The 24,108-nt window shown below is 37.0% G+C and overlaps 2 protein-coding genes across 2 annotated transcripts in view; both read left to right on the top strand.

The window, feature by feature from the left end:
- The first annotated feature begins 3,120 nt into the window (after window positions 1-3,120).
- LOC149949677 (arylsulfatase B-like) overlaps window positions 3,121-24,108 on the top strand; it is a 51,501-nt gene continuing 30,513 nt past the window's right edge. Inside the window, exons 1-7 of the mRNA XM_090169452.1 lie at window positions 3,121-3,217; window positions 9,247-9,329; window positions 9,553-9,654; window positions 10,541-10,604; window positions 10,669-10,766; window positions 10,840-10,976; window positions 12,017-12,075. Of these exons, the coding sequence (XP_090025578.1) occupies window positions 9,616-9,654; window positions 10,541-10,604; window positions 10,669-10,766; window positions 10,840-10,976; window positions 12,017-12,075 (397 nt within the window). The 5' untranslated portion in view covers window positions 3,121-3,217; window positions 9,247-9,329; window positions 9,553-9,615. The remainder of the gene's footprint in view (window positions 3,218-9,246; window positions 9,330-9,552; window positions 9,655-10,540; window positions 10,605-10,668; window positions 10,767-10,839; window positions 10,977-12,016; window positions 12,076-24,108) is intronic.
- On the top strand, window positions 12,469-15,944 carry LOC149949678 (uncharacterized). Its single transcript, XM_090169054.1, has 4 exons — window positions 12,469-12,548; window positions 13,425-13,567; window positions 14,203-14,506; window positions 15,704-15,944. Exons 1-4 carry the CDS (start codon window positions 12,469-12,471, stop codon window positions 15,942-15,944), a joined length of 768 nt encoding a protein of 255 aa, XP_090025180.1.

A 24,108-nucleotide genomic window follows, 5' to 3' on the forward strand; every position in this document is an offset into this window, starting at 1 on the left:
GTAAATCTTGAAAAACTATAATCCCTTAAGGCTGTTGCAAACTATGTAGTTTCCCGTACCGGCAACAGTTGCTGGTACCAAAACCGGCGCTGCTATCGGCGATGTATATCGCACACTATGCGAGTAAAATATGAGGCTGATACCGGCAATCACGCGCTCGGACGAAATCCGTCACCCGTACCGAGTTCAGCTAGCCTCAACTTTTGGTCGCTCCTCTCGAAGAACCGCTCTGACGTCACGGCATTCCTTATCTCTTCAACCAATTGGGAGCAAGAAAATATTAGACAACTTTTGAAACACCGGCGTGTTGGGATATTTCTTTCTTTCGAAAGGCTATATTTGTTATCCGTATTCGGTCAGTAATAACATGGCTTAAAATGATATTATGTTATTATTAGAAAGCGGTAGAGATGTGACCGATTCGACGTAATATTCGTATATCTAGAGGTGTCAATGAGCGAGCTGAGTCGAGTTTTCTAGCTTGGCTCGAAAATGGCTCGGCTCGGTTATGTCCCGACTCGATATGCGCTCAGCTCATTTATGGCTCGCTTCGACATAGGCTCGATTAAAACTGACTCGGCTCAAGTTCGGCTCGGGTGACGTTTTAGCTCGCCGAGCCTTATTTGAGTTGCGCTCGACTCATGTATAGCTTGATTCGTTTAAGACTCGTCTCGTCTAAGGCTCGCTCAAAACATAACTCGCTCGAAACGGTATCCGAGTAAAATTGCTCGGTTCGATTCGGGCATCGCTCATTGAACCGAGCGAGTTCGTGAAAATAAATAAACACTTAACACCTAAATGTAAGGTAAACTAATTATTATACTGCTAATTTTTGTCAGCCGAATTCAAAAATACTTTAAAATAAAACTGAGTACAGAGTAGTGAGACGTTACTGGCTCTTCGTTTGTAAAAACGCGAATAAGTATTAAAAGAGAGTCACTAACTGGGGGAAAACTAAAAGTTTTATTATGGAATAATACGCTGTATATATGTATCGGCAATCTCGTGACCTTGAAGTCCTATCGACCAGTACACCGCGTATTATTACCTAACGTAGTTGTTTCTTCGGTTATTGCGTGGTTTTTCTTGTTCGCGCTGTTTATCAGAGCCAACCGAATGTTTCAGAATGGTGATGGCCCTGATTAAAGCGCTTACGCTATTTCAGCATGTAGTTACTTACAAATACAGTACTATTATTTTGAACCTAAAATCAGTACAAATGCAATCCGAGTAAAAAGACAGTTAAATGAAATAAGGCAAGGTAAAAATCCACCGAAAATTAAAAATAGAAAGAAGTTAGACATTAAGTTGCCATTTTTAAAGTAAAATCAGGAAGAATTGTCGATGCCTAAATATAATTTTTACAATGAACTAGTGTTTTTTTTGGTTCAAAATCGAAACAAGTTCAATAAGAACATTTTAATAATATTTTAAAATATTTTAACAAGCTTCAGGCAACCAAGAATTGCTATATAAATCGATTTAGGATAAACGGTGGTTGGAGTTCTTTATTCTCTTCAGATTCGGCAAATAAGGCCGCTCAACTCAGGGCCAGACTGACGTTTAGGGCAAGAGGGCGATGACTCTTCGCGCCTTTTCTCAAGAAACAGTTTGCCGACCTAGTTCAGAACTAGGAACCCTACGTCCGACTAAGGCAACTTTACACCGCACCTTTACGTAACCAGTCCAGCCTTAGCTAAACTAATGAAATGTATAAATTTAATTTAGTCCTCCAGGAAGCCACATTTTTTAAAACTGTTTATTGTCTTGGGTTCAAAATTAAGGCTAGCTGTAAAAATGTGTCACATATTCATCACCATTCATGATTATCGCTGAGCAGCCCTTTGGTACACCCCCAAAACAACGCCCCTGATTCCGAAGATATAATACCAAATGATATCAACCTAAGTTCCATTTTTATAAAGTTGTTCCAATATACGGTCCTTTAACCTTACAAAAATTTGGAGCTATTAAATAGCGAGCTAACTCATGAACCACTCACGAAAAAACTCGACTCATAACAATTTTCAAGCGAGCAGACTCGGCTCGTTTTAGCGCTCAATTTCTTAGCTTGTGGTTCGATTTGCTCGTCAAGAAACTAGATCGACTCGTTTCTCGCTCGATATGACTTTGGCTCAGCTCACGACTCGGCTCGTTTTCCGCTGGTTAACTAGCGAGCTCTAAAACTCGGTTCGATAATTTTTAGCTCGATTCGACCGTCGACTTGTTTACTGCTAGATCGACTCGCTTCGATTCACATTGAGCCGGGCGGAGTTGTGAGCCCTCATGAACTGGCTCGGTTCGTTGACACCTCTACGTATATCCATAGCAAATAATTTAGTATTTTTTCTTACCTTAGAAAATTCTAACTACGCAGCTTTATCAAATAAGAATGTTTCACTAAATTATATAACAGTTATACGTCTAGAAAATCAAATTAAAACGTAATATCTACAATACGGAAAGATACAAATTGTAATACTAGAAACCAAAACAAACGGATGCGCGCGCACTCCCGATCTCGTGTATTTTGTAGCTGTGCTTCCTCCTAGTGTGCGACTGCACGAAAAAATTCACCGGTATCGACCGCACAATTCCCCGACGCCGATAACGAAAACATTTTCCCCCCAAAAGAAGTTTTGATGCCAGTACCAATTTCAAGATTTTTTTAAGCCTTAAACGCTTCGTGACTCGTGAGAAAGAAACAAGACTACAAAAATTGAGAAATTTCTATTGAAAATAGGTTTTTTTAAAAGTTAACGAACTAATTCGGTGCAATATTGGCAAAAGACCATTAGATCACCCATGAATTAATCTCTTTAATAAAATTTATTTCAAACTTAGAAAAAAAAAGATAAATTTGATACTTATTGATATTCTATATTCAGGGTATGATTAAGTTTTTTAAATTTAAAAATAATTTTAAAATTATCTATTAAATAAGTAAGTTTTTGAGATTAAATATAGTGTAAGTCCACTTCTATGAACCGTAGCAATTTCTTTAACTGCTCTTTGGATTTGACTTAAAATTAAAATTGAAATTGCTTTTATTTGTTTCCTTTCAATTTTTGCAGATGGCATTTGGGTTACTGCGACTGGAGATTCACACCAACTTTCAGGGGTTTCGACACGTTTTTCGGATATTACAACCGAGAAGAGGATCATTACCAACACACTTTACTAGATTTTTTCAATGAACTGAATGGTTCGTTGAATTGTATGGCTCCTTTAAATTTTTAGACAGTTTATTTCTTTTTGAAATAAACCAGTTATTTAAGCATTACCAGAAGTAAATGAACCGAATTTATCGAAATAGCGTTCAGAATCGGAGGTCGTTTTCCGTATGAAAATGTTGAGAAAATCGAGTCAAATTAAAAATAATTTCCATTCCGTCTTTTGACGCTGTAAATTGCACTTCGGAATTGTGGGTATAGTTATTTTTATGTAAAAAAAATGTTTTCATAAAAACAAAAACTTTTTTTCGGCCTAAGAGCGTGCAAAATTTAAATTCGAGGTCCAAATATAACTTCATAAGGGAAACACCTAAAACATGAAGATTGTGTTAGTCTAATATCTTCGGTTCCTTTACTTTATAAGTGTTGTAGGCAAATATTTTGAAACCAAAACATGTTATATTACCAGTACCCCCGCCAGGAATTTTTAACACACAGGCCCGGTTTGATTTAAAGACCCCCCTATCTATATATTTTAATTTTGAAATGTCCGATTTTAAAGAATTTTCTTGACTATAGTTAAAATTTTAAAATTATGACACTAATATGTTAATTTAAACGTTTTCTTAGGAAAGATAAAATTTTCTGCCCTCGCAATTTAATCAAAGAATGATACTCTTCGATTAGAGCTTTTACCAAATTCGTCAACCACTAAATTAGGGTTTTCTTTTAAACAATTCGACAAATCCCGATTAATCGACAACGTAGCCAGATTTGGAAGTCTTAATTATCCGATAGTTGTTCGAAGACGTGTTTCTATTCTTTTCAGGGAACTGAAACTTCTTTCTGAGATGGTGTTTGCGACAGGAATGCATTGAACAACCTTGTAGTACTTAACAAGGTCAGGGAAGCCGTCTTCCATGGGCATTAAATAGTGGAAGCAGTCGCTTACGCTGTTAAATTTTTTGGGGATAATTAGATTTATCGCAATTTTAATTCGACTTTTTAAGGAATCAAGGTCGAAATGATTTCGTTTAGGAAGTTCTCAGAGTTAGGGTCAGACGCCATGATACCATTATATAGACCAGAGTTTTCTAATAGCCGGATTTTCATTTCAGAAATAAATTTGTCTATTAATTCGAAATAGGTGGACCTCATCTGGTCTATTAGGGTTTTTGCTTCAGTTTCCCTGGTCCCCGTTGTAATTGTTACCACACTATGTTTTAATCTCCTTTTAGGGATAATTTTACGTTTACGTAAAGCTAATGGTTCGCTGTTACGGTCAGGTACTGAAATAAAAGCCGATTCTGCGATTTTAGTAGTTTCTTCCCAAATAGAATCAAAGCGTTCAGAGTTTCTTCAATCTTCTAGGGTCTTGACAGTAGCTTGGCAAATGGCAACGGCTTCCGTAAAAATAACTTTGGAACTTTGTAAATATTCCGACCAGGAATTTGTTATGCCTAATACTTCGTCTAATGCAACGACTAATATTAAGTTGTTAAAGTTATGTAATTGGGATATATACCCACGACACTCAGCAGCCTCGTCGAGTTTTCCGCTTTCAATCAGATTCTCTAAAGTTAAAACTACGGAATCGAGTCTATTTCTAAAATAGTGAATCCCTTTTTTTTGCTCCACCATCGAGTGTCGCAGCTTTGTGGCATTTTCAGTATGTCGTACCCTAGATCTAAATAATAATCAGCTAGGCTAATACCCAAGGCACCACCTTAGGCCTAAGTCATCATGCGACTTTTGAAGCCCTTAATTCAGGTGGCCGGGTTACAATGCGTAGGAGGGTGGTGGCAAGCCCTGCATGCCACGAGATCGAGCCAACAGCTCCCTACACTAACTATTACCGTTTCTAATCCATTCAATTTTGAGGGAATGTCAAAAGCGTTGCTGGTTTCAAGGGTAGAAGACCTAACATTTGTTATTGGCAGATCTGAGAGTGAGGAAAAAATCGGATGGACAGAATTTAACAGGAACGAAACTAATTCCAATCTTGATGTTTCTGCCATGGGCTTCCTTCCCTTAATTTTGAACCCTGCACACGAGTTTTCAACTTTACACTGTGTTCTTTTAAGATGCATTTCATTGGCAGACAAACTTGGGAAAAACATGTAATAATAGTAATAGTAATAATCAGCTAGGCTAATACCCAAGGCACCACCCTAGGCCTAAGTCATCGAGCGACTTTTAAAGCCCTTAATTCAGGTGGCCGGGTTACAATGCGTAGGAGGGTGGTGGCAAGCCCTGCATGCCACGAGATCGAGCCAACAGCTCCCTACACTAAATATTACCGTTAACCTAGACAAGTTTTTATGGAAGGGGAAAACCCCTTAAACCAGTGGGGAGAGAACTTTCAAACTCAACGCAGAAGGAGTTGTTCCGAGTTTTCACCCAGTGCCACAAGCTGGGATCGAACCCGGCTCCTCTTGCTGCGAGGCGAAAGTGCTAACCACTCAGCCACCCCACCTCTCTTTTTGAGAGTTTTCAAAATATTCAATTCTAATATCCGAATTGCTTTGAAAGTTGTAAATGGCTTGAACCAAACCAAGTAATTCCCTAACTGTCGATATTTTGGAGCAACAGTCAACTTAAACTAAATTTAAGCGGTGGGCGTAGCAATGAACGTACGGACAATGGCCACCTACTGCTTCTTCTACTTTATCCCTTACTCCTTTTACGTGTCCACTCATTACACTAGCTCCATCATAAGTCTGTGCAACACAACTCTCCAGTTTGAAACCACCCTCTTTTAAAAGATTTATAATTGCCAAGCTGATACTCTCAGAATCAAACTTGTGTAAATCTGTGAACCCTATAAATCGTTCTACGACACCTATTTCTGCTTTAGTATATCGAATACAAAGACTTAACTGCTCTACTCCAGCGTTGTCTCGTGTTTCGTCAGCTATTACAGAGTAGAATCCACCGGATTCCTTGACCTCTTGAACAATAATTTTTCTCACTAAACTTGCACAAATGCCAATTATTTCGTTTTGTATGGTGCTGTGCAAATATTTGGAATTATTCGGTATATTATCGCACTTGGCTTTTAAATCAGGACATTTTGTTTTTAAAAGATCTAATATTGCAATAAAGTTTCCCCTATTCTCAATATTGTCGGCGGATGTGTAAGTGTTCCCCTGAAGTGCTCAATCTTGTGGGGTACATAAAATAATCACCTCTCTGTTTCTAATAACGTCTAGTCTATGGTGGTCGTTAACCTGGCAAACTATTGATCCACGGGATTTGGACTCCATGTAGTCTAAGTACATTTTGTAGGCTAGTTGGTGAGAAGATTTGTTGGAAGTGAAGTGTTCTTTGAATTGTCTCCCCATGTTTTTCCAATCCGAAAATCCCTTTAGAAATGCAGTGTTTCTACTGCCTAAAAAATGACGGCAACAAAAACAATACACTGCATCCTCTGCAACTGAATATTCAATCATTTGATATTTGTCATACCAAGTAGAATTGAAACCTCGATTTTTACCGCCAATTAATCTTTTAGGAAAAGGATTTAGTTTAGGCTGAACTGGAAGGCAATCTTTATCTAGACTAATATCCAAGTTATTCAACGCGTGTAAGACCATTTCTTTTGAATTGGACACGTTGTTTGATGTATTTTGTGCATGGTTAGAGTTGGGGTTTGCAATTACTTCTGCAATTTATCTTTCATGAGTTAGTACCATTTCAGTACTGACGTTTGGAAGAACTTCAGCAGTATTACTAAAACGGTGACTGTTATCAGTCCCCAAGGATTCTAAACCCTTTCCCAATTCTTTGACTAGGTTTTTCTCAGAACTATAGTTATGGCTTTGCGCCGACGATTTCAAAAAACGTGCCATTGCACCTTTCTGATTACTAACTTCCCTTTTCCATTTTTCTCGCAAATAAGGCCACTTAACTCAGGGCCAGACTGACGTTTAGGGCAAGAGGGCGATGACTCCTCGCGCCTTTTCTCAAGAAACAGTTTGCCGACCTAGTTCAGAACTAGGAACCCTACGTCCGACTAAGGCAACTTTACACCGCACCTTTACGTAACCAGTCCAGCCTTAGCTAAACTAATGAAATGTATAAATTTAATTTAGTCCTCCAGGAAGCCACATTTTTTAAAACTGTTTATTGTCTTGGGTTCAAAATTAAGGCTAGCTGTAAAAATGTGTCACACATTCATCACCATTCATGATTATCACTGAGCAGCCCTTTGGTACACCCCCAAAACAACGCCCCTGATTCCGAAGATATAATACCAAATGATATCAACCTAAGTTCCATTTTTATAAAGTTGTTCCAATATACGTTCCTTTAACCTTACAAAAATTTGGAGCTATTAAATAGCGAGCTAACTCATGAACCACTCACGAAAAAACTCGACTCATAACAATTTTCAAGCGAGCAGACTCGGCTCGTTTTAGCGCTCAATTTCTTAGCTTGTGGTTCGATTTTCTCGTCAAGAAACTAGATCGACTCGTTTCTCGCTCGATATGACTTTGGCTGAGCTCACGACTCGGCTCGTTTTTCGCTGGTTAACTAGCGAGCTCTAAAACTCGGTTCGATAATTTTTAGCTCGATTCGACACTCGACTTGTTTACTGCTAGCTCGACTCGCTTCGATTCACATTGAGCCGGGCGGAGTTGTGAGCCCTCATGAACTGGCTCGGTTCGTTGACACCTCTAGTTAAAGCTATGTAGTCTTCAAACAAACTTTTTAATAATACAAGCCCTGAAAAAAGCTGTTTGAATATTTTTTCTAGAATAGCTAATTAGCCTTGAAAAAGGCTTTTTGAATAATTTAGCTAGAATAGCTAATTAGCCTTAAAAAGGGCCTTTTGAATAATTTAGCTAGAATAGCTAATTAGCCTTGAAAAAGGCTGTTTAAAAATTAGCTTAAAACAGCTAAATAGCTTTTAAAAAGGCTGTTTGGCAAAGTTAGTCTCGGAAGGCACTTTGAAAAAATTTGACTGGGAGAGAATCGAAATTGAGAACTACCTGTTTGTTCAGGAGCAGAAAACGAAATGAAGAAACACGCGTTAATTGGGACAAGTCCGACCACCGAAGGTCTAGGTCCTTTCTCTACGATCAGTGGTCACTGATATCACGTGATTTCGCAAAAGGGACAAAGTGTAAAAAATAAAATACCCTAATCCCCAGTACGCTCTCTATTCAAAGTAGTGAAGCCGGGAGTAGTGGCTCACTCCTGTAATCCCAGGCGTCCGGGAGGCAGAGTTTGTGGATGGCCGTGTGAGGACGACCACCAATCCCCTAACGGGTGGTCGGAATACTTCCGCCAAGGGTGTCCCCACCCCTGTCCCCACGTATCCCCCCGTTGGCGTGGCCGTTACACATATCTCGCCCTGATTAATCAGTTATTGTGTGAGTGCTGGTGTCTAAGGCCTCGGGTCGACACCGATGTGTGTGTATCTAAAAAAAAAATCAAAGTAGTGACTGGTACGATGCTTTACGCTTCGACTTCAGCTCCGCGGGGATTTCCCTTCGTTTAAGCGTTGCAACGGTTTAAGTCGTATTAAAGAAATCCAGTTTCTCACTTTATGCCCCCTTTTGTAGAATTCCTAGAAACTAAGCTTATGTTTATTGTGTTGGTTGGAGCTAAGTTATCACTGTGGCGAACAGGTGGTTTTTTTTTGCTGCTTTCCTTCCACGACGGACTTCCCCCTCCCGGGCCAGTCTTTTGTCATATACTCTATATCAATGTTAACAGAGTAAACAACCAAAAGCAGAAACCACATAGTTCGCTGCCTTTGGTTGTGTACTTAAGTAATGTTTATTTCGAGTATAGGTGGTTCCAAAGAGAACGTTTTGTTAGGGCCATTTAGGACTCTTGGAAATTGGAATTGAATGGGAGTTCTTTTTAAGGGTCTAGATGACCAATTTTTAAAATAAATAAAATTTAAAAATCACATTTGGAGGCCCCAGGGGCAATTTTTTTAAACTTTTAGAGGCCCTTAAAATAGGCCTAAAATTTTTGGACATAGACACGTTACTTTTAATTTGAACCAGTTTTCGAAATTGATTCGGAAGAAAATATAAAAAGATACTTTATTTGACAGTAAGCGACATTCCGAAGAACCATTATCTGGATTTAAGAAACAACACATCCCCTGAACCCGGGTATACTGGCACCTATTCGACCGTAAGACACATGAATGTTACTACATCTTAATGCAAAGTAGGGCATTTCTTAAAATTTATAAATTAAAAATAAAAATATTCTGCGATTAATAAGTATCCGAATACAAAATAATTTCTTTTTCAAATGTTCGTCTATTACTCTAATTTTAACATTTATTAACTTTTGCATTAAGTTCGATTTTTTGGGACCAATTTTTAAGGAATCCATTTTATTTCTTTATTAGAAACTATTTGCGGATGCGGCCATAGAACGCATTTCAGAATTAGACCCTCAACAACCAGCGTTTATGTATTTACCTTTCCAGGCTGTGCACGCTCCACTGCAGGTTTGTAACTGTCGTCAAAAACATTTTTAGTGAACGATGCAGTGGCGTCAGCAGGATTTCAAAACTGGTGGCGCTTAAGCTATTCAGACTGTCAGGGGCGTCCTAGTGAGTAATATGGGGTTTGTAAAGTTGAAACATTGAGGGACTAGGAAAAATTAAATTTTTTTACCCATTTTTAAGTTCGAAGAAACTTTTCGACAAGTGAATTTGAAAAATTGGGAATTTTAGGAGGCGCTTTTCGGAAATTTAAGGTGGCGCTTCAGAAATTTTACAGGTGGCTCAAGCGCCGCCTAAAACAGCCTAGCGACGCCACTGGAACAATGCAAAAAGATTGAATGTAGTTGAAAACTTATTTTTAAAAATAAATACTCTTAAGATATCTTATATCGTTAAATAAATTTATAATAATTATTATTATTATTATTATTATTATTATTATTATAAATTAATAATCATAATAGTAAAATACGATGTAATTATTTTCGATAATTGAGAAATTATAATTAAAATAAATAGTTTTGAAAACTATGAACTATTCTTATATTGGTTTAAAATCAATAATCCCGATACTATTTATATAGAATTCAAAATTAACACGCAGAATAGTGTTAATATTGAGAATAGCCGGATATATTAAAGTGCCATATATATAATCAGTGTATTATTGATATGTTTCTGGAATGTATGCTTGGGCGAGATAAGTTTGCTAATGTGATATTGTTTAGATAATATAATTAAAGAATAAAAAACGTTATTATTATGGTGTAAACATTGTCTTAATGTGAAATGTTTCCAGGTTATGTATACCTATTTATTTCTACATTTACCCTCCTTTCGTCTTATGCTACGAAGTTTCAACAATCTTACATAAATCTGTCATATTTAGGTACCCGATTATTACGCCAACCTCTACAATTGGATCAGGAACGAAGATCGGAGAGTCTATTGCGGTACTTAATAACTATATTTCTAAAAACCAAATAAACAGACTCATGACTGAATTTTTTTTTTCAGGAATGGTGACGGCTTTGGACGAAGCCATTGGTGGAATTGTGGACGCTCTTAAAGAACGTGGGTTCTGGGAGGACACCTTGTTGGTCTTTACAACAGACGTAAAGTTCTAGTTTCAATGTTTTTTCGAAATAAACCGTGAGACATGTCAAATTTCATTAAATTCAAAAATAGAACGGTGGTCAAGTTAACCGGGGCGGAAATAATTATCCTCTGAGAGGGAACAAGGGGACTCTTTGGGAAGGAGGCACCAGAGGACCTGCCTTCGTCCATGGCACGGGATTACAGAAAACTGGATATGTTAACGAGAAGTAAATATTAATGTGTTTTTACCAAGAATGCATGAGAGTCTCGAACCATGATCCCACAGTTTGTACGGAACGTTAGCCTGCGACTTAGTTCAAGTTTGATTTGTTTGCATCGCTTCGGTTTAAGCCATGGTTTTAAGCTGGCAAAACCTTGGGGTTTTGGGTTTTTTATAATAAACCATTGGTATGTGGTTTTTTTAAAACACTTTTTTAACCAATCCTCTTACAGAAACTAAAATCTGAAAATCTTAATTTTAATCTATTTTTTTTTATTAATGGCAATTGATTATATATCGTTAAATAGAAACGGAAATTAAATTTATTTAAATAACTAATTTCATTAAATTAAATTTAACCAAGGTTAAACATTTTGAATTTTCCAACCTTAACCTTTAAACTGATACCGTCTTAGTGAAATAACATCGTTTAATATCGTAAGCAGAGAAACTTAGGCGAGGGTTAGAACTTCTTTGTCTTATCTTTGGGTACCTGAAACCATTATGATTTTTACTTAAACGTCTAGACGCTTAGAAATTTATACCCATTACTAGGAACGAAAATATTCAATGAAATAGTTTTTTGAATTATTCAATTTTGCAATGCATGTAGTAACAATTTGTATTTAGAGGATCAACATTAAATTAAAAAGTTTAACGTGGTCTGTTTATAAATTACAATATCCCTTTATTTGAAAATCTTAAGCGTATTTCAAAAAATTACTTTTTCTGCGTTGAGTTTTTAAATTATCTCCCCACTGTTTAAAAGAGTTTCCCCCCCCCCCCGAGTTTGTAGGTTTCCAGTAGGCATAAGAACTTGTTGAGTTCAACTGTAATATTAATAGTAGGGAGCAACAGGCTCACGTGACATTAACCCTCCTACCCAGTTTAACCGTGCGCTTTCAATATTGGCATTAAAAATTGCTAGATGACTTAGCCTAAGGTGGTTTATTGGGTATTTGCCTCGCTGAATGCTAGAGCAATTTCTATTGGTTCGTTACATTTCTTGGTTTTTTTTATTTTAAATATTTATCTTTAATTTTACAGCTTAATTCACATTGTAGACTGGTTTCCCACACTCATTGGGTTAGCTGGAGGTAGTCCAGGTTTGTACCAAATTTACTCACAATAAGGTAAAATTAGTCACATTCCACGTTCAAATATATTGTAAATAATGAACAGAAGTTAACAACAATTTTTTTGGGTAATTTGATTAAATTCTGTTTTTTGACAATTTAACCTCGTTACCTGAATACTTCTGTCAAAACTTTCAATTTAGGAGAGGCAACAGATGGGTTGTATAAAAACATAAATTTAACTATTTAAAGGTTTTTAAGTCACTAAAATAAAATAATATTTATAACATATAAACTTATTCTCATAATGTGTTAAAACTACCTTATTTTTGTTATAAATAGCTACCTACAAATTTTCTTATTATGTAACGCTAGTAAATTTACTTAGAAAAGAACATCAGTGGAGTTGACCAATGGAAGTCAATGTCGGAGAACACGTCGCATATCCGGGATAGCATCGTTTACAATATTTTTGACGAGCCAGTTCGACATAGAGCCATAATGTAAGTCGTTGAATTTTTAGAAAAATCCCGTCTTAAAACAGCTTATTCCCAAAAACAGTTAAAATTTCTGAATTAAACCATATTGCAAGTTGAAAAAACTTTTTTCAGATCAAAATTTTAACAGAGTTTAAATTTGAGTCACTTTTTATAAGGAGATATTTTAATACCCACTTAAATTAATTAACTGCGCAAAGCGAGTTTCTGTCACGTTTTTTTTCATTTAAAGATATTTCGATTGAGTTTTATGATTTGTAGTGATTGTAGCTATTAAGGTTGAAGTTTGCTTCATGAGATCGAACTAGAGCTTATGCATTCGGAGGAGCTATATGAAAAAAAAACATTTAAAATAAATTGCTTTCTATGAGTAGTCGATTATTGGTACCTCACAATCTCTGATTTAAAAAGACTACATATAACTGTAGTTAGAGTGCCAGATCAACGGTAGATGCATTTACTCGTTATATTTATTATGATAAAATTAGTTGTTTTCCATAAGTGTGCGAATTAATCGAGTAAGCTACTGATAGCTATGGGTGGAGTAATACAGTACGAAGGTCTTTTTCAAAAAGAACTCTAGCGATGAAAACAAGAGGACAAAAAATAATTGAGCATGCGTGGGAGGTACGCTTCGGAGCAGTTAGCCCTCACGCACTCAACTTGTAAACGAAAAAAAACAACTTCTTGGGTCTAATCAAGCTCACCAAAATATGTATACATACCAAGAATAAATAAGTAATAATATTAAATAAAGAAAGATTGGGAACTGACTTAAGTAAAACAATTTAAAACTTATTTTAGAAAAGTATAAATATAAATTTATTGTATTAATATGGTACGATAAGCCTTGAATCTAAATTTTAAATTATCCTTTCTTAGGAAAGGTGATTACAAATTGATACTTGGTGATGCTGGTGATCTGAGTGGATGGTACCCGCCTCCAACATCCAATTGTACAAAGAAAATTGAAAGTGTTCTAAACGTACCTAAAGAAAGTGACTTGCAACTTTTCAATCTTCGATGTAAGTACACTGTTTAAACAGTAGCAGATAGAATGGACATCTCCATCAACAAATGATGTCATACGAATGAAACTTGTTCTTCTACAGCTATTACCACTTCATTTCCAGCTTAACTTAACACTTAAAGTAAAATATTATTCATTTCTGTTAGACCTGGAACGAAACCTTTACTGGTTTATTTAAAGTGATGCATAATAACAGCTAAGGAATTTAGTTGGAAGCCGTCACTTTAATCAAAAAATATCCGAAAGTGCTACATTTTTACATTTAACGTTTATAAGCAGTCGGAGTTAATCACGCTGGTAAAGGTTAAGTCTTACAAACCCATTGAGTGAATATTTATTTCCCATAAAAACATGCCTCGAACCCGAGACGGTGCATGTACTTATTGAATAGACTAAATGGTGCTTCTCTCGCAGACTTACACATTTATTTTATATTTCTGTTTGAGTTACCTATGGAGCAAATGTAAGGAGAATTACCTAACCTTCTAATGTTGTCAATTGGAAGAGTATACAAAAAAAATTAGTGCCATCTCGTTGTTTTGCCGATTCTATCAACCACATATCAATAAATGGTCTGAGTTGGCATGAACAGCATAACTTATTTAAAATAAAAATGCAATTTTTGATCAGGTGATCCTTTGGAATACCATGACATATCGAAAAAGCATCCGACAATTGTTAGAGCGCTTATTGAAGAATTCGACATTCTTTCGGAAGCGATGGTTCCCGCTGACGACGATCCCATCGATCTAAAGGGAAGCCCTAAGAATTTTGGAAATGTTTTTAGCCCGGGATGGTGCGATGCCCCTTCTCGACCTTTCGACATAAGCAATATTCAGAACAACGAGTATGTCGAATACGTTGAACTCGGTGTTATCAGCGAGGAAAGTTCCCAAAAGTCCGGTTGTTCTTCGCGAATGCCAAATACCGTACAGTATGTTATTTTTATTGCAAATATTGTTCTTTGTAATTGCTTGATGCTGTTATTCGTAGATATGACTTAGTTATTTAAATTTCGTTATATCAGAAATATTAAGGCTTTTCTTTCTTAGTTGATTGTTTCAAAATTGTAAAAGGAAACATTAAAGTGTTGAGTATATTTAGTAGGAAAAAAAAACGAATAATCTCCAAAGTTAAAAACTTAATTAAATTGAAATTAACGTTTACATAATAATAAACTACAAAAAATTATACTTGTTTAGTCTATACTTTAAATAAAATTAAGTTGTTAAAACTTTCGATAAGATCATGGGAATTTCTTTTCGTTGTTTAACTTAAATACTTGTACATTTATTACGTTAACTTAAGTGCAGTAGGCGAATAAGATATTGACGTCCTAGGTGGATTGGTGTTTGTAAAAGTTATTAGACTTTGCTGTTATAAGAAAATCGATATTAAGCTTATTAATTTTTGATGAAAGAATTTTTACTAACCGTTAAGCTTTTTAATGCTCAGAAATCTCAGAAAATAATTATACGACCACATACAGGGTGTTTGAAATTGATCGATTCACGCGTTTTTTGCAAAAACTATGCATTCTAGAAGGGGGTATTCGATGACAAATTTTAATAAAATGAGATATTTGCGCATTAATATTACTAAAGCATGTAAAAATGTATTGTAGAAGTTTTGGGTAAAAGTCATAAATATTCTACTAGTTATGATTAATAAATGGTTTTTGATTTTATAATTTACGAATAAAACACCAGGTCAAAACCTTATAACTACAACTTATATGAGGTTTGCCATGGGAAACAAATTTCCCACGGCAAAACCCAACATCTTCTGCAGATAATGGGTTTTGCCGTGGTTTTTTCCCCAAAATTTAATATCCTTATGTTTTGGCCTATTTTGAAAGCCGCGGCAAATATTTAGAGTCGTCTACTGAAACTGCTTATTGCGTACGAAGTCTTTCGCTGTAACAGTTACCTTCTAGTCTAAATTATTTGAATAACAATTTAAACTTAATGTTGTTTTACAAATAAAATGCATATAAGCAGAGGCAAATATTAGTAGCAGAGTCGAAACGGATGGGAGGCTTATCAGCTAAACGTAAGTAAAAAAATATTTGCTAATGGGTGATTGAGTTTTTAAGTGGTAACAATTTGTTTTTGTTTCCTTTTACTTATAGTGATGAAAATTTAATGAGTCGACGCCTTAAAAAGGCGAATAATATTCAAGATGAGCATAGTTATACTATCAACGATACTATAAATGTTAATATTGAAATTGGAAACAGTTCAAAACCAGAAGAGCCAACTGAACCGGAAACCACCATCCATCTGAATGGGCCAAACAAACCAGGAACTGTCGTTATACCATATGATCCAAGTGAACTAGAAACCAGTCTAAAACCAGTTGAACTGATTTAAAAGTCCCGTGGCTCTCTCGACGTACGTTAGTCCCGTGGCCTTTAGGCATCAGCCATTGGATACAGGGGGTTTAAAGGGGTACAGGGAGGTTTGGAACGACTGCGAGTTTGAGTTATTTTTGCGGGGAAAAGGGTACCACGGAAATTCTCACGTTGGAAAAGGGGAGGGGAGTACTACGGAAATTATCGCATGGATAAAAGGGGGAGAGGGCACCACGGTCATTATCACATGGGGAAAATGGGGAGGAAGGGCCTTACTCGGGTGGTTTTACTATGGGGAAAAGAGTACCACGGTAATTATAACATGGGGAAAAGGGGGAGGTGGGTACCACGGTAATTATAACATGGGAAAAAGGGGGAGGTGGGTACCACGGTAATTATAACATGGGGAAAAGGGGGAGGTGGGTACCACGGTAATTATAACATAGGGAAAAGGGGGAGATGGGTACCACGGTAGTTATAACATGGGAAAAAGGGGAAGAAGGGCCTTACTGCGGTGGTTCGACTATGGGGTAAAGGTTGCCACGGAAATTCTTGCATGGGTAAAAGGGGGAGGGTGCCTTACTGCGGTGGATCGACTATGGGGTAAAGGTTGCCACGGAAATTCTTGCATGGGTAAAAGGGGGAGGGTGCCTTACTGCGGTGGATCGACTATGGGGTAAAGGTTGCCACGGAAATTCTTGCATTGGTAAAAGGGGGAGGGTGCCTTACTGCGGTGGATCGACTATGGGGAAAAGGGTGCCACGGAAATTATCCCATGGCAAAAAGGGGTTGGGGGGCCGTTCTGGGGTGGAGTGCCTCGAAACACACAACACGCTGAGGGCCTGCCTGTAAGGCGGGCTTCTCGGCTAGTCTATATTATAAGGAGAGCTTGGTACGTCGGTCGTCGTACGTCCGAGCTTTCTGGAATGTTTGCTTAGTCTGTCATTAAGCCAAAGCTAAAGGCGGGACGGCGAGAGAAGCTGCAGAAGGGGGGTTTGGGACGAGAGAGAAGGCGAGTTTTTAAGTTATTTTTGCGAGGAAAAAAGGGTACCTCGGTAATTCCGGCATGGGGATAAGGGGGAAGGGTGCCTTACTGTACTGTGGAGTTTGGGACGAGATAAACACGAGTTTTTTGTTATATTTTCTAAACGCTGCCGCCGCCGATAATTTTGAACGCGTATAATACGGCGTATCCATGATATAATTTCGAGGACTTACTCCACGATACAATTTCACTTTTTCAAACACTCCTATAACGAATTTAAATCATCTAACTCTAAAGATTTACGAGTAACACTCCCAAAAAATATTAGATCCGTTGTTAAAATACCCACACGATCTGTTACTTTAAAAACGCTCTTTTGTCCCGACTGGGCAAACCCACTATATTTATCTATAATAATGTAAATTTTGTTTTTTATTATCCCAAATGTTAACATTTTTTTGAGTTCTTATTACGCGTTCGCCTATAATGGTTATGTGCTTTGTATCCTTCATTGTTATGTTTCACTTTGTTTCGTCTTTCGGTGCAGTCGGGCTTGCGAAATTTCACCCGATCGTTTAATCATTGCTATGTTTTCTCAAATTTCTATGTCGGCATGTTCCCAGTGCGGTAAACATTTCAAGAGTATAAATAGCCATTATAGTAAATCTTCAACATACTCCAAGCCAAACTCGGATACCCACGTAAATGATGGTGAGTCTTCCGTCCCTAACCAGGCGCCCTTTATAGACTTCCTTGCCAATTAAAAATCGTCCCGTCGTGTTTTGCGTCGAATTAACAAGGGTGCCAGGCCCTTGGCTGCTAGTGCTCTCTCCACCATTATTCACAAGGTCGTTCGTGAAAATACTTCGGATTCGTGGAACGTTTTATTTTGTTTCCCAGTGGCTGGTATGCACGTGCCGGCCTTGTCCGGAGGTAAATCAGTCTCTCTCGCCACTCCTGTTAAATCCAACATTAGCAAGTTCCAGGACGGCTTCGTTCTTCCAACTGCTTCGCGTTTGTCCAAGCCTTCTGCCAAAACCCGTAAAGAGCGTAACATCGGTAAAATCGCTGAGGTCAATCTTGCGGACGGTGATATTTCCGGCGCCGTCCGTGTCATCTGCTCTGATGACTATTTTGCCCCCTTCGACTCTGCTACTCTGGAAACTTTATCGAGTAAACACCCATACGGTTTGGACCACAATGATTACTCTTTTGAAGCCGACGCTGCCTGGTCTTCTACGCCGCACCTAACTGTTTCCGACTCCGAAGTCCGATCTGCTTTACTTTCTTTCCCCGCAGGCTCTGCCGGCGGCCTGGATTCATTGACGCCCCAACATTTAAAGGACGTCACGGGCCCTGGTTCAGCAGACTCGGGTGATTGTTTGCTTAGATCGATTACGAAATTATGCAACCTAATGCTCGGAGGTCACGTTCCTCAGGACATCTGCCCAGTTCTTTATGGCGCTTCCCTTTGCGCTCTCCGGAAGAAAGACGGTGGCATCCGACCAATTGCCGTGGGGTCTACTATCCGTCGCTTGGTAGCTAAGCTGGGTTGTATTAGCATAATGCCCTCGCTTGGACCGCTCTTACGTCCAGTCCAGTTGGGGTTCGGTACCCGCGGTGGTTCGGAAGCTGCTGCTCAAGCCGCGAGACGCTACGTTAACCACCCGCACCGAGGACAGAAAGTGTTGCTGAAAATAGACTTCCTTAACGCTTCCAATATGGCCCGACGAGATCGCTTTCTGGAATGCGATAACAAAGAAATTCCGGAGCTGAACCTTTTTCTTCGGCAGTGTTACAAGTCACCCTCGCACCTGGCTTTCGGCGAGAATCTCATCGCTTCTAAACGCGGTGTCCAACAAGGAGATCCGCTTGGCCCGGCCCTTTTTTGCCTGCTGGTGCACAACATGGCGTCTAGTATGTCTTCCGAGTTAAATCTTTGGTACTTGGATGACTCTTCTTTAGGAGGTGATCCTCATACAGTTTTGAGCGATTTAGTTCAATTTAAACACCTCTCGGCCGAGGCTGGACTTGCCCTTCACCCGGAAAAGAGCTTTTAGTAATTAACGCCGATGGTAAAGACGACAGCTTCTTCAAGTCTCTTTTCGAAGTCGAAGCACCTGGAATTAAACTCCTTTCTCGCTCGAGTTACATTTTACTGGGTGCCCCGCTATCAGACGAAGCCATTTCTACTTGTCTATCTTCTAAATCCGCGGTTCTCACAATCATGGCCAAAAACCTTGGGTGGATATCCGCTCACTGTGGGTTTTTTATGTTGAAAAATTCTCTCTCGATTCCAAAACTGGCGTATCTCTTACGCTGTTCCCCAACTTGGTGCCTGGAGAAAGATCTTGCGACTTTTGACGACGTTTTGCGCTAGAGCGTACCGTCCATCACTAATACTCAGATGGACGGAGTATCTTGGGAACAAGTGGCTCCCCCTGTCTCTAAGGGCGGTTTGGGAATTCGTCACGCTTCGAAACTTGCCTGGCCTACCTTTCTAGCCTCGAGCTCCAGTGTGGAATCTTTGGTGCAGGCAATTCTTCCGACATCTTTAAGGAATTGCAATGATGTGAGCTACGACGACGGGCTTGTTAAGTGGCTTGAGCTAAGTGAACAAGCGCTTCCTTCCCGGGATCACCGCGACACGCAACGCGCCTGAGAGCACCCGCTGGTAGAAAAAGCCATTTCCACTCTGATGGATTTAACGTCCGATAACCGGGATAAAGCCCGTTTACTCTCTATCACGTCTAAAGAGTCGGGAGCCTGGTTAAACGCCTTGCCATCTTAATCTCTTGGCACCTTACTAGACGACGACTCCTTTAGGATAGCTGTCGGATTGCGCTTGGGTGCTAAAATATGTGTCCCTCACACCTGTAAATGTGGCTCTATGGTGGATTCTTTGGGTACGCATGGCTTAAGTTGTAAACGCAGCGCCGGTCGTTTGTCTCGACACGGAGCCGTTAATGATATTCTAAAGCGTGCACTAGTTTCCGCTGGTTTACCATCAGTGTTGGAACCCCCAGGTCTGTCCAGGGACGACGGCAAACGTCCTGATGGTATGTCTCTGGTGCCTTTGGCCGGTGGTAAATCACTAGTGTGGGATTTTACCTGCACGGACCCTCTCGCGCCTTCGTATTTGGAATCTTCTTCGTCAGCCCCTCTCTTGGCCGCTTCCCACACTCTTAAAACAGTTGGGTTAAAATCGACCCAAAATGGGTTATTTTTGTAACCCAACGCTGGGTCAGTATTTACCCTACCCTTTTTTGGGTTATTTAAATTTCAACCCAGAAATGGTTAGAACTTGCAACACAAAGTTGGGTTGTTACGTTTTAACCCACAGTTGGGTTGTTACGTTTTAACCCACAGTTGGGTTGTTACATTTTAACCCACAGTTGGGTTACAAGAATAACATAAACTGGGTTATTTTTCGTAACCCAAAACTGTGTTAATATCTAAAACAACCCATTTTGGGTTGCAATAATAACCCAATTTGGGCTCTTTTTTAAACTGAAACAACCCATTTTTGGTTGCAATAATAACCCAATTTGGGCTCTTTTTTAAACTGAAACACCCCATTTTGGGTTGCAATAATAACCCAATTTGGGCTCTTTTTTAAACTGAAACAACCCATTTTGGGTTGCAATAATAACCCAATTTGGGCTCTTTTTTAAACTGAAACTCCCCATTTTTGGTTGCAATAAAAACCCATTTTGGGCTCTTTTTTAAACTGAAACACCCCATTTTGGGTTGCAATAATAACCCAATTTGGGCTCTTTTTTAAACTGAAACAACCCATTTTTGGTTGCAATAATAACCCAATTTGGGCTCTTTTTAAACTGAAACAACCCATTTTGGGTTGCAATAATAACCTAATTTGGGCTCTTTTTTAAACTGAAACAACCCATTTTGGGTTGCAATAATAACCCAATTTGGGCTCTTTTTTAAACTGAAACACCCCATTTTTGGTTGCAATAAAAACCCATTTTGGGCTCTTTTTTAAACTGAAACACCCCATTTTTAGTTGCAATAGTAACCCATTTTCGGCTTTTATTTACCCAAACCACCCATTATTGGTTACAATAATAGTCCTATTTGAGGTCTTTTTTTATTTTAATCCATAACTGGGTTAATATCCCATCAATAACAGCCCAATTTTGGTTGCCTTAAAAAACAAAACTCTGAAGGAATCCATATTTGGGTTACAAAGGGACACAAATATAGTTGGTTTCCAGACTATATATAAAATAGTCATAATACTGGGCCTGTATTTACTGACATTTAGCTTAAAAATACACTCATTTAGTTTATATATACCGAAACTTCGTATCATTCTTAGTAAAAGAATCAAAACTATCTCTGATTCACCTAAAAGAATCCTTTCTAGCCTAAGCAGGTATAACCTAGCCCGTTCATCTACCCTTTGTGAATACAATCAATAAATACCAAACTCAATCACTTGGGAAATTTTTTTATTTTCAAAATGTTGTTGTAAATAGTTAAATTATGACATTATTGTATTTTAAAAATTATATTGTTCTTTGTATTTTTAAAGTTAAAATTTTAACTCAACAGAACTATTATGTTACAAATTTTTAAGATACCTGTATTTTACCACAACTGTCAGCAAAATACTAATATTAAACTGTGGTAAAACAAATTAAAAATTGTTTATTACAAAACTTAGAAAACATATAAACCATATGAAAAGGAATTTGACTTAAAACTGCTTTTTGCTTCAGCCTTGCTATATAAAAGTATATTATCTTAAAAAATAACAATGAAAGACTAGATTTAAAAGTTCAGTGAAATTAGGATTAAAAAATGAAACTATAATTACGAAAAATTTTTACAAGTTGTTCAACTTATGTGAAAAATATAATTATTACACATTTTGGCTGAATACATCTTAGATTCACGAAAGTTCAGTCTCACAAATTTAGTAATTTTCGTTAATTTAATTACTTATAAGTTAAATCTCATAAATAAACTGATGTTCACAATGGGCAACAAGTACCAAAACCTCAGTTACTTTTACTGTTTTACAAAGGAAAGAAACCAAAAATCCTAATTTTTGAGAGCAAGATTTGACTAATTATTTTATAAATAGCAACAATGAGTCTGAATTAGGTCAGAAATAGAGGTATGATATAGAAATTATTTTTCAAAAACATTTATAAAAGTGTTAGTGTGGTAAATATCCATAAAAGTACCAAAACCTCAGTTACTTTTACAAGGGAAAGTAACCAAAAATTCTCATTTTTAAGAGCAGCATTTAACTAATTATTTTATAAATAGCAACAATGAGTCTGAAATAGGTCAGAAATAGAGCTATGGTACTGAGTTGATTTAAAAAAACAATTATAAAAGTGTTAGTGTGGGCAATAACCATAAAAGTACCAAAACCTCAGTTACTTTTTTCAATAGAAAGTAACCAAAAATCCTAATTTTTAAGAGCAGGATTTAACTAATAATTTTACAAATAGTAAAAATAAGTTTGAAATAGGTCAGAAATATAGGTATAATAAAAAAATGATTTTTCAAAAACATTTATAGAAGTGCTAGTCTGTGAAAGTTTCATAAATGTTTCGTATCACCCGTTGTATAACAAGGGATGAAGACCAAAAATCCTCATATTTAAGAGCAGGATTTAACTAATTATTTTATAAATAGCAACAATGAGACTGAAACCACACCTTTATTTCTGACCTATCTCAGACTCATTGTGGCTATTAAATAAATTATTAGTTAAATCCTGCTCTTAAAAATGACAATTTTTGATTTCTTACCCTTGTGAAAGTAACAGAGGTTTTGGTACTTTTATGGATATTGTCCACACTAACACTTTTATAATTTTTTTTTAAGATAAATTCAGTACCATACCTCTATTTCTGACCTATTTCAGACTCATTGTGGGTATTTATAAAATAATTAGTCAAATCCTGCTTATAAAAAGGAGGTTTTTGGTCTTCATCCCTTGTTAAATCAACGGGTTTTACGAAACATTTATGAAACTTTCACAGACTAGCACTTCTATAAAGGTTTTTGATAAATAATTTCTATATCATACCTATATTTCTGACCAATTTCAAACTGATTTTTACTATTAGTAAAATTACTAGTTAAATCCTGCTCTTAAAAATGAGGATTTTTAGTTACTTTCCCTTGTAAAAGTAACTGAGGTTTTGGTACTTTTATGGATATTTCCCACAATAACACTTTTATAAATGTTTTTGAAAAATAATTTCTGTATCATACCTCTATTTCTGACCTATTTCAGACTCATTGTGGCTATTTATAAACTAATTAGTCAAATATTGCTCTTAAAAAGGAGGTTTTTGATCTTCATCCCAATTGTTAAATCAACAGGATTTAAAAAACATTTATTACACTTTCACAGACTAGCACTTTTATGGATATTTCTGACACTAAAACTTTTATAAATTTTTTAAAAATCAATTCAGTACCATACTATGGTACTGATTTGATTTTTAAAAAATTATAAAAGTGTTAGCGTGGGAATTACCCATAAACTGTGTTTCATGATTCGGGCAGTTTCATCGCAAAGAGGCCATTAACCAACTGAATTATTACAATCAGATTATTTTTCTATTAAGCTATGTAGTAGAAATAACATCTTTGGATGTTCCCACTTAAAAGGTACAACTGGTAAAATGACTTGGAGTTAGTAATATATTTTAATTAACCCAATGGCTGTAAATTCGGTTATGCGAAAGTTAATTTTTTTTACTAAACTTCATATTCTAAGAGACCTATTAAATTTAAAAAATTAATTTATATATACAAAGTATCTGGTTTAATAGATAAAAATTTTGATATGGATGAGTAAATAAATTAAAGAGACTTAAACGGTTTTAAATTAACAATGTTTTTATTTATAAATATATTACTAACTCTTCAGCGATTTTTACAAGTCTGACGATATAATGGTAAAACTTTGGTACGAAAAACATTTGTGCGCTTAATAGTTAGAAGTTTTACCATTATATCGTCAGACTTGTAAAAATCCCTGAAGAAGGTGGAAGAGTTCCTCCGAAACGTTGGATGTTATAAATAAATATATTGTGAATTTAAAACTGTTTAAGTCTCTTTTAATTAAGTTTTTTTCTCTTTACTTCTATGAGTAATTAGATTTGATATAAATCTCTTTGTGTTTGACCACTTGGGCAGTTTATCG

The sequence above is a fragment of the Leiobunum rupestre genome, chromosome 3, assembly GCF_980474605.1.
Source record: "Leiobunum rupestre chromosome 3, qqLeiRupe1.1.hap1, whole genome shotgun sequence".
NCBI lineage: Eukaryota > Metazoa > Arthropoda > Arachnida > Opiliones > Sclerosomatidae > Leiobunum > Leiobunum rupestre.

Excerpts from the sequence above, each read along its gene's own strand:
- LOC149949678 (XM_090169054.1), top strand. The coding sequence starts at position 12,469 with ATGTCGGAGAACACGTCGCATATCCGGGATAGCATCGTTTACAATATT. Across the intron at positions 12,549-13,424 it reads GTTCGACATAGAGCCATAAT|GAAAGGTGATTACAAATTGA; the intron begins GTAAGTCGTTGA and ends ATCCTTTCTTAG. Across the intron at positions 14,507-15,703 it reads CGAATGCCAAATACCGTACA|TGATGAAAATTTAATGAGTC; the intron begins GTATGTTATTTT and ends TTTTACTTATAG.